Source organism: Mangifera indica, chromosome 6 (genome assembly GCF_011075055.1).
Source record: "Mangifera indica cultivar Alphonso chromosome 6, CATAS_Mindica_2.1, whole genome shotgun sequence".
In the NCBI taxonomy this organism is placed as follows: Eukaryota; Viridiplantae; Streptophyta; class Magnoliopsida; order Sapindales; family Anacardiaceae; genus Mangifera; species Mangifera indica.
The window spans coordinates 1,967,913-1,979,538 of NC_058142.1; the positions used below are offsets into that span (position 1 = coordinate 1,967,913).

The window sequence follows — 11,626 nt, forward strand, 5'->3', positions numbered from 1 at the left end:
AGCCATTTTAATATAGTCCATCTGAAAATACAAGCAAGGAAGGAACATAAAGCGGGGCAGACCAGGTAAAAAGTGCCCATAATATCAAGATTCTGATACATATATAAATAGAAGGATCGATGCATCTAATCTCTAATTAAAAGCTTCTTTGTCTTGCTTAGTTCTTTTTTTAAGAGAAACTATTTGGTACAATAGAAATCATATTATTAGTGAAAATACAATTCGCCAAAATAGAGGATATAAGACCCCAAGAGAGCTAGCAAATTTGTGATGTATTAAAACTTTTAAAGTAAAGATTTAAATTCGAATCTTTATCACGTTTGTCAAATTTTGATTTACCTGACTTATGAGTTTGGTCGTTATATGCCAGAGATGAAGAATGTGTTAGCTACATCAATTTCATCCTTGTAAGTATGCGATTAATTATGTTGGTGAAGACAGCTTAGCTTTGTTTTGCATAAGTTCCGTTTAGGTTGGAGGAAAGACAGACCAAACCGGAGTCAACTTCCAGCCAAATGAAATTCCAATTAATGTTTAGAATGAGAAATTTCAACAGTGTGAATAATCTCAAAGTTTCCTGTTTGAAGTCCCAAAGCTATAGCAGAACTTCCCATGAAGTCACCTTTGAAATCGGAATAGATGCATCACATGCCGATGATCCAAGATTACCTTTTGAGAGGTGATCGACTGGTATTAACTTCAATCCATGAGAAAATATATATCAGAATACCGGCAATAAACTTTATTTGATATGAAGATGTAGAAAAAGAAAAAACACAAAGCGAAATAAAAGAAAAACCTGGGGCATAGAGAGCCAAATTGATAAATTTAAGACTTTGCAGGAAGCCAAAATTTGTTCAAAAGGATCATGTACATTTTGGCAAGAGCAAAATAAAGAAAAATAAATGGTGAAGTGCATATCTTCAGCTATATCATATTATCACTTTCCTATAAAATACAAAATAAAGAACTATTATCACGGGAAAAATTAATAATTAATGCAATATTTTTAGTCATAATCATGATTAATTAGAGGCAGTAGATAGAATGAGTTTTGCTACTTTGGTGACAAAAAGAGGACACGGACGGCTTGGAACAAGTGTGCGAGTGAATGACAGGGCAATTCTCCTTTGGCAAACAGAAGTATACACCGCGTCTGCGTGCATGATTTCTCTCTGCCAAAGGAGGATTGCACTGTTATTCCTCCCACAAACATAGTCTTTCTTACTTGAAATAACACCTGAGTGCCTGCCTGAGTCTTTACAGCGATCCTATAGCCTTTTATATACCATGTGATTCGCACCTAAGTTGGATATGCCGATATAAAGGTAATAGGATATGCCAGTACAATGCCTGTAAATGTTCCTTCTTTCTCCTTCATGGGTTGATGGTCCCAAAACTTCATCATATCCGTCCTCCGAAGACCAAATGACCTACCAATATCTTCATTTATGCTGCGAAAATGAAGATCTTTTTGGTTGTTATAAAGATATTTTGTCTACTTACATATATAGCAGTAGAATTTTCTAGTTCTTTTTTCATCGAAAATTAAGCAAGCTATGAAAATCCCCTAATCTCTATCTCACTTTATCTTATTGAATTATTAAACCAAGTAGCGATTCAGGCGTTGACTGTCTTTACAATTTCAAATGGCAATAAATTGTATTAAAAATTCACAAATGTCCCACCAATTCATATAGGCATCTAGAGGATCCTCCTGAGGGTTTTTTAGTTGTTCCCAAAAGTAGCAAGCAAGTGCGGCACTCAAGTCGTCCGGCCATAAATTAGCTAACATTTCAATTCCTTCATAAAGTAAGAATAAACTAGCCCACGTAAAAGGCAAACGAAAAATGGCTTAAGAACCCATATTGTTTCTGCACAGACTACTTATAAGGCGCTATTTGTAACTTTTATTAAGTTCACTAGTACCGTGCGATAACATTTTTCAGGAATGTAAATTGATATAGATGGTCAGGCAGACCAAATACATTGTGATAAACTAAGCATGCATGCAGAAGCTCTATATACATGTATAAATGATACAATCTGAAGGTTCTAATTAATGCTATGTATCAACATTAATAACATTAATATTATTTTGATTCTGAAGGTTCTTGGATTTGTGCTGGTAGAGTGGAGCTGAAAAGCAGTCTCTTGCCGTGCATATATGTGATGTTGTTCTCCATCTTTAATTGCTGGTTTTCCTGCTGGTGGGAAATGATTTTAAGCAGTGATTGTGGCTGGAAAATCTGTGATTTACTTAGGGTACTAAGATTATGATGAGTTTTAATCAAATTTTGCAGGATGCTGCTGTGTTCTAGGCTTTCCAAGGACATATTCTGGTTACCTTTGCCTTTGTTGTATAGAGTTTTTGGTGTCCACTCTTGAATTCTATCATTAGAAACTTTGATAGGCCTTCCAAAGAGGGCAATTCTGCTTGTCTTGGATGGGTTGTAACTTAGGGAAGTGTTCTACGACACTACCGGAGTTACTTTCATATTATATTATGGTTGTTTTATAGGTTTTCTTGTTTCGGGGCCGGTTTTGCTTTTCTTTATATATACTTACCAAAACAAAAAAATTATCTTGATTCTATCCCCGTTAGTTTTATAGGAGATACTTTCTCATGACTCCTTCATTTAATTTTTAGAGTAAAATCTAAATTTCAATGTTTGATCTAACCATGATATACAATTCATATCTGTTACATGCCCATTATGTACCTCCATCCAAGATAAATTAAAGACTAATTTTTGTAAGCACATCTAAATCTTGAGCAAATATTTATATCTATTTACAGTCATCCGCCTTATTGCACTTCATATGGCATGTTTAAACGATTTGATGCATCTCATTTGAATATATATTATCAAAATCGTAAGTAACCAGCATTTTCCACAACCTAGTACGGACAATAGGGGCAAAAAGGTGTGCCGTGTGCGAATAAAAAATAGGACCACTAACCTTGTGCTATTTTCCACGGAGAGAGGAATACAGGATGTGCTTGGAATATGCTGTTTGCATGGCAAATATCTGACTTTTCTGCAGGTTGCCTATGTACACATATGGACTCTGAGGTCTGTTCATCAATGGAGATTTACTATTTATCAGTAGCGTGAGTAGAGTGCATATTAGGCACAGCAATTAAAAATATTTGTCATATTCAATGGAAGAAGTGTGTATGGATGCATTACTGGGCAATTACTCCCTTGGCAGTTCGCTTCTTCTACTCGACTGCTCGGCCCGTGATTAAATTCACGAAGCAGGCTGACTTATTTATATATGCTCACTGCCAAAGGAGATTTGCCCGGCAATTCATCTGTTCAAGCGCATTTAATTAGTCGTCAGGTGATTCATTTAGCCTTGGATTCGAGTTCGGCATGATCAAGCTTTAAATGAACGGATGGGAGGCGAGCCCAAGCTCTCGCAAGTTGCTCGTTGTTTTGCAAAATTCGAAAAGATGTTGTTTTGGGTTATTGAGTACCTTATGTTAGCATGGAAAAACGACGTCATATTGTTCTAAGTTCAACCAATGCAGTTATCTTCTTCTTCTTCATTTCTAGTTCAACACTTTTTCTTCATAAGCAAAGTAAACATACTTCATGATATCTCCCAACCACCCGACTCTCCCAAGGAAAATAATCTCTCTTAAACACAGACTCTCCCAAGACAAAACAACTTTCATCATCGATCAAATTCAAAGCTCATTTGTCCTTTTTCTTTTTGTTCACCAATAAGATATTCAATTTCTTGTGAATTTTTGGGTTGTTATACTAGATTGTCAAGATGGGATGTACAGGTCTAATATAATTTTATAATGGTGAAACGTTGTATTCCAAGGGTGCCTTAGTTTCAAATGTTGTTGTGTTTGTTTGATTTTCGTTCAACAAAACAATCAATTGTAATATGGTGTTTTGATTCTATAGTAGTCTTAAACATATTTGAGCTCGAGCTCGATCTCCAGCCTAATATCCCTAAACTTGTTGAGGTGGAGCTCAGTCTTCCTAAAGTCAAGTCAAGCACAAATGTATAACTTAAGTTCATGATATCAAATTATATATATTTGTGTACTTTGTATAGATGGGCATCGTCTTTGACACAGGCAATTATGTACTTCTCAATTTATTTGTATCCTTAACACTCTATCATAATTAATAAAAAACGATACTATCAATACAAAAAGTTGTATACAACAAGGCCGAAAGACTTATTTCCGTCGAAGGCGTAGTAAAATTTCAAACCCTTACTTTTTTACTTATAAATATTTAAACACTCGTTCATAAATAAATTTTTATTAAAAATCTTAGTTAAAGTTAGAGATAAAACTATTATTTACTAAAAAATAAGTTTTATCATATTTTTCTCCTTAAATTTAGAAACCTATAATTTTCTCTCAATCCAAAGTTTGAAAACTAATAAATATCTCCTAGAGTTTGTTCTTCTTCTCTCTAATATCGATTCGTAGTCTTTGGTCGTCGTTGTCCTCCCTTCTACCTTATCTCTCCCTCTGATCACCCTTCCTTCTCTCTCCAACCGTCTTCGGTCAAGACGAAGATGATATAGTCTTCATCTTAAAAAAAGACGAATGGTTTTTGTCTGAAATAAAAACACATTGTCTTCATCTCTCAGATGAAGACTCGTCATCTTTGTTTGAGAGATAAAGGCAATGCATTTTTCTATGAGACAAAGACGTCTTCGTCTCAATCAAAGAGGAAAGGGAGAGCAACTACAGGGAGAGATAAGACGAGAGGGAGGACGATTGATGTTTGGAGACAACAAATCAACGTTAGAGAGAAGAGAAATAAACCCTAAAGGATATATGTCAGTTTTCAAATTTTGGGTTAAAAAAAATTGTAAGATTTTTAAATTTGAAAAGAAAAAATATGATAAAATTTTAATTTTTTAAATTTTTTAATAAATAATGATTTTACCATTAATATTAACTATAATTTTTAATAAAAATTTATTTATAAATAAATATTTAAATTTTAAAAATTAAAAAATAAGAGTTTAAAATTTCACTACTCCTCTAGTGGGAATAAGTCTTTTGGCCATACAACAAAGAGGGATAAAATATGATGCCAGTGGTTTTGCATATTATAAAATGCATGCCCAGCTGTAAACGACAAACTCTTTTCAATCATATTGAGACTTATGTTTATTAAAATTGTTTGTTTTTTTCCCTAATGACGATTTATATTATATTAATTAAACAACTAATACCATTCAGTGGTAGACCACGGGATTTAAATTAACTTAATGTAATTTAATTTTAGGCTAAATGGGTATTTTTCATCTAAATTTTAGTATAATTTCAAAAATATATTTATAATTTTTCAAAAACCTAAATACTTAGGTCAATTGTTGTCAAAATTTTTTTTAAGCTAAAAATAAAATCATTATTTTACTAATAATATTAAAAATATATAATTTAATTTCTTTTTTCCCCTATATGTTGAAAACTTGCATCTCACCCTTTAACCTAGACTTTGAAAAATAACATTTTTCCTTTTAAAATTCTAGGGTTTTCTCCCCTCTCTAGCCTTTGTCAATGGTGGTCACCACCGTCTCCACCTTTACTCTAATTGTCTTCCTCATTGACAGAGAACGTTGATGAAAACAAAAATAAAGTCGTCTCGTCTCTTCGTCGAGGAAGAATCTTCTCCATGTTTTTCTCAATGAATTCATCAACAAAAACGAAGTTTTTCAACTCCATCAACTTCCTCTATTGAGGAGGGAGATGATGGTGACCACTATCAATGGAGATCAGAGAGGGAAGAAAACCCTAGGAATTTTGGGGAGGAGAGGAGGGGAAGTTACTTTTAAAAGTTAAGACTGGGGTTGAAATGCAAGTTTTCAAAGTCTAGGGAAGAAAATTATATATTTTTTAATATTATTAATAAAATAACAATTTTACCCTTAGTCTTAATATAAAATTTTAACAGTAATTGATCTATAGATGAGTATTTAAATTTTGAATAATCATTAATATGTATTTATCTTTACATTAAAACTTGGATAAAAAATAGTCTTTTGACCTTAATTTTATCTTCTAAATTTGCATCCTGTCGCATTATTTGTCAATTTTTTAATTTTTATACTCTTTTCGTCCGTTTACTTTGACATAAAATAGTATTTTCTTTTTAAATTTGTTTGTTTTAGTTAAAAAAATTCTCTGATACACATTTGTAGTATGGACTTTATATGTCCATTTTGTCCTTAGTAATGGTTGTGGTCCTTAGTAGTGGTTGTGGTGATAAATATAGTTAGAATACAATTAATGATCAAAACCAAATGATATGACCTTGATAGTGTTGAAATCTATAAAATTATTTTTTTTCCATGTTTTCCATATTGATCATATTCATTATTTGTCCGGATAATTTTTTGCAATGATAAGGTCAAAGAACAATTTTCCACCCAAGGTTTTGAGAAGCGATTATTTCCACCTTAAAGTTTCAAAAGTTCAAACTTCTGCATATTAGTAACTTTCGTTAGTGATTTCTATTAGACTGAAGGGCAAAATGGTCTTCTAATTGGAGAAATGATGTTTGTATACCTCTATGGAAAGCATTATGATTGATTTCAAATGATTTTTTTCTTTATCTTCAACCATGATTCTATTAAAATGTTTTACCTCTTCATCTTTTTAGTTTTGTTAAAATTACACTCACACTCTGAAACTTATTTTACTTCATGAAGATCTCATCCTTCCTTCTTATCTTCATTCTCTTTCTTCTCTCTTTACCCCCAAGCTTCTCATTTCAAAATTGTTATTGTTGATGGTGTTTCGAAGTGGAAAAATTCAACTGTTCATATTAGAGACTTTATCAATAAGTAGTTTTTTTTCTTCTTAATTTTGCTGCAAGTAACTTATATAACTTGCTTCCACTTTCTCCTTTTTTTCTCATTTTTCAAACACAAGTATATCTACAACCTTTACATTTCCAAGAACAAGGGTGTCTTCAATGTTTGCAAATTCACTCAAGCCACTCTTTTCAACCTCTTACACAACAAATGACTCAATTTTTTAAAAAAATCTTTGTTTTGAAATAAGTCATATAATTTATTTTTACAATTCAAATTATAAAGTGACATCATTCATGTCATGATTTTTTCAACTTTACATTCAAAATGGTTTGCTCAATACGTGTTAAAGACCCAAAAACTCTTCATAGAGGTGTTGTTAACACAAAGTGCTAACATTGTTTCTCTATTGAAATGGCCATCCTTTCCTTCAATCTAACAATAATCACTAACTAAAGTTACTAATGGGTGAAAATTTAGACTTGTGAAACTTAAATGGTAGAAATGTCATTTCCCAAACATTGGGTGGGACATAGTACTTCGGCCCAATAATGACCGAAAAATTTATTATTATTATTATTTATTACACATGATCCATGCCCATGGCCGGATTCGAATGATGAGCCCACAAAAAATAAAGCTGAGGAGATAAGGCAACTTTATAGCTGCCACTTGGCGAGCAGTTATTGCTTACAAGAACACCAGCATTTTCCCACGTGAGTCAGCGGACGGGTGGAAGTGTAGTTAGTTGGAGGCCTAATTAATCAACCTTCCAAACCTAACAATGGGATTATCCACATTAAAGAATAATTATAAGCAAATTCACTTACTCAGTAACACATTTACCATATTACCCCTTTTCTAGATTATTGACTTGGGCTGCCTTAATTTGATTCTTGGGTGTCAAAAATACGCGTAATTTACTAGGTCTTTTAGATAACTGTCAAATTAAGAGATAAACTCTTTGGAATAATATTACATATATAAATTAATTAATTATATAATAATATATTATTTAAATATTTAACCAAATATTTAAAATTAATATATATGATTTTATTGAGTATTTTAAAAGTGTAATTAAGAATACTAAAGTTATATGTACAAATTTATTTATATAATTTAATGTAATAGTATTTGAATGAGTAATTTTAAAATAAAAAATAAATAATTATATGGTTAAATCATAAATTGCTTTTGTTTGTTATGTACAATTTTATTTAATTGAAAAATCCGAAACAGAAAGAAACAAGAATGATTGAACATGGGCGGGCGTCCCTTAGAGAGTTGAACAAGTGTAAAACGTGAATGCGAAGGAACAAGGCATTATGGGGAAATTGATTGAGGCATGATTGATAATGGGCACATACACTCATTATTACTTTGTAGACAGAAACAAGATCAATCATATATTAAATTAAATGTTTGTGCCCACCAAATGCAAAGCCTTTGCTTGCTCTTATCATTTTCACAAAGGTCAAATAAATGTTATCGATAATGTGATTAATTTTGGGATTATGATTTAATCTTTGATTAACAAATTTTTAACATGGGCAATAATTCATATAGTGTTTTCCACACGCAATAATGCAATATTGCTTCAACTTAAAGCCACGTCATACCCATACATAACTTCAAATCACTTTACTTTCCTGGAAAAGCAACTCACTCGGAAAATTAAAATAAAACCCATTTGGCCAATCTGAATCCAAAATAAGGACGTCATGGAAAACGTGTGTTGAAATTTTCTGTATGTTTTTGAACTTACTGAAGGGTATCTTGTGAAAAGTCGGTCTTATATATTAAGCCTAAAAGTTTCAGAGTAGTTCTCAAACACAAATTGTAGATAGATTCTTCCTTTCAGCTTAGCCGCCGTCGATGGACTCCGAGAAAGTTATGGAGCTCTTCGATTTTTGCTGGTTTGAGATGAAAATCTTTGAAAGACCTACAAGTTATTCAACTTTTGAAGCTAACCCGGATCTCCAAATCGAACAAAATTCATCGAAACTTGAAGATTTTTCTCGCATCCCTACGATTCATAGAAGGTCCATGAGTGCTCAGTTGAGCTCGGATTCAAGCTTCGATTCGTTTTCTCTTTCCCCAAACTCGGTTCTTTCCCCGAGGAAGAACTCGGTTCTTTCCCCGAGGAAGCTTCGAACCATTTTCTCTGGAAAAGAAATTGTGGAAGATGAAGAAGATCAACCAAAACAAGCTCATGTTGAAGAAGAACATGTTTTCGAGAAAAAAGCTGTCAAACCGCGTAGAAAGAAGAGAAGCAGTGAAAGTAAGAGCTTATCGGACTTGGAATTTCAGGAGCTGAAAGGCCTGATGGATCTCGGTTTCGTTTTCACGGAAGAAGATAATAAAGATTCAAGATTGGTGGAGATTGTTCCCGGGTTACAGAGATTGGGGAAAAAAGATGAAACAATGGAGAGTAGTGTTGAAAAATCTTCTGTTTCGAGGCCTTATCTCTCAGAAGCTTGGGATGTTATGGATAGCAGAAGAAAAGAAAATAATCCATTGATGAATTGGAAAATTCCTGCTTTGAGTAATGAGATGGACATGAAAGATAATCTCAGATGGTGGGCTCATACTGTTGCATTATCTGCAGTTAGATGACGAACTTCCATTGATTCACCGTTCAAAGTTTCCTTTTTGGTCATATTTCTCTTCTTCAAAATGATGACTGGTTTCAGTCTTCTTGTTTTCATTTTTAAGCTGTAACAATTATACAATGTAAATAAACTTAATTTATTACTCCTACTTTTTCATTAACATTTCAAGTCTCTACTCTCATGCTTCAAGAAGCCTTGCTTGAATGGAATTCAGAAATCTTCTTAATCTAAAGTTTTGAAGATAATTAAAGGGAAAGGAGACATCAAAGAAACTATAAACGGTAAATTTCTGAAAATAACTGGAAATGTTGGTCCAATTATGATATTAACCAAGTAAAAGAGTTAGTAAATGTAAAATTGTCAATTTCTCATAACAATTTTATCAAAAAATTAAAAAAAACAATGAGGTTATTAATAGAAATCACTATATTTTCACCAACTCTATTGAATTTTTTTGTGGGTTTAACGTTTTTTATTACTTGAATTCATATTTTTTGGTACAAGAATTTGGATATGAGCTTCTAAGTTAGAAAAAATAATGGTAGTTTTGCAATTATGAGATTATAAATAAGAGTACAATTATATTTAATTAAGTTGTGTAATTATTTATTCAGTTTTCAAATATTTTTCAAGGTTAAGTTGCTAAGTTTAAATATTTCTTTTAAATTATTAGATAATAAATTACTATTTTACCTTCACACATTTAGTTTTCTTAAATAGAATTTGATTTTAAGTAAAAAAATATTATTTATATTAGTTAGAATGAAAAGGGTTTTTAAGCCAAACCTCATTTTGGAAAAGTATATTTTCCCCCATGAATATTATTTTAGATTTAATAAAATTATATGTGTATTATATACATTTTGAGTATATAAAATGAGTATACAAATAATATATTATCATATAATTATATAATTTTGAATTAAAAATAAAATAACTTTTAATTATGTAATAAACATATTACCTATATATTTATTTTATATATTTAAAATATATTCTTATACTATCACTATTTTGGATTCGAATAGTGTGACTTAAATTCGCAAATCACGGTTGTATATTTATTTTTAATAAATAAAAGGCCAAAGGACTATTTCCCACCCAAAGTATGCATATTTCTCAAGTTTCCCTTCGTTAATTTTGAAAATCTCATTTACTCATCTATGAGTTGTTAAAATTAACCGAGTCTGTTAGTTATATCATTTTTCCCTCCCTAAACTCTAAAAACTAATAATTTCACCTCAACCTAAGTTTTAAAAAATAACATTTTTCCCCCTAGAGTTTTCAATTTTCAGATTCAATTTTTCGGTGCCTTTTCTTCCTCTCCAATGACCTCCAGGCGACAACTCTTCCTCTCCGACATAGTCTTCTTCCGACGACTCTTCTGGGAGTGGACGTCGATGAAGACTCCTCATCGACGAAGACCTCATCTTCATCGACTAGCACTTCTAGGAGAGTCGTTGGAAAGAGACCACGCCGGAGAGGAAGAGGCATCGCCTAGAGGTCACCAGAGAGGAAGAAACGGCGTCGAAAAATTGAAAACCTAGGGGGAAAAATATTGTTTTTTAAAACTTTGGTTAAGAGAAATTGTTAGTTTTTAAGATTTAGGCTAAAAAATTAAATCAAATTTAAGTTTATTTTTTATAATACAGATAAAATGACGATTTTATCTTTAAAACTATTAATTTTAATTATTTACAGATAGGTAAATAAAATTTTTAAAATTAACAAGAAAAAACTTAAGAAAATAGTACACCTTTTAAGTGGGAAATAATCCTCCAGCCTAAATAAAAACAAAAACAAGTGGGCAGTCTACTTCACATAACTACAGTACACAATTATGAATGGTACGAATCCTAGACATGTCAAAAGACACTGAGTTTGACCTCTGACCTTTCAAGCAACCAGCAAGCCATATGAATCAAATTCATATTTTTATTCCCGAAATAATTAAATAATTTGTGTACTTCGAAAACTTGCGAAATTAATATGGTTTATTTGTCTATGTTTTTTAACCATATAATATTATGAATTAGGTAGCAGAAGTTAACGGATAAGGATGATGGTTATATAACTAGATAAAAGTCTTATTTTAGTTAAGATATGTTTAAGTAATAATTTGGAAGATTAATGGTTAAATTAAACAACATAATACTACTAATTATAGTATTCAAATTAACATACATGAAAATAATGTTTCCCAA

At 31.7% G+C, this 11,626-nt stretch overlaps 1 protein-coding gene across 1 annotated transcript; it reads left to right on the forward strand.

Annotated features, from left to right (window-relative positions):
- The first annotated feature begins 8,685 nt into the window (after positions 1 to 8,685).
- LOC123218868 lies at positions 8,686 to 9,426 on the forward strand. The gene has a single exon (XM_044640523.1). The coding sequence runs from the start codon at positions 8,686 to 8,688 to the stop codon at positions 9,424 to 9,426; it is 741 nt and encodes a 246-aa protein (XP_044496458.1).
- Positions 9,427 to 11,626: the final 2,200 nt, after the last annotated feature.

Coding starts and splice junctions, on each gene's coding strand:
- LOC123218868 (XM_044640523.1), top strand. CDS start 8,686: ATGGACTCCGAGAAAGTTATGGAGCTCTTCGATTTTTGCTGGTTTGAG.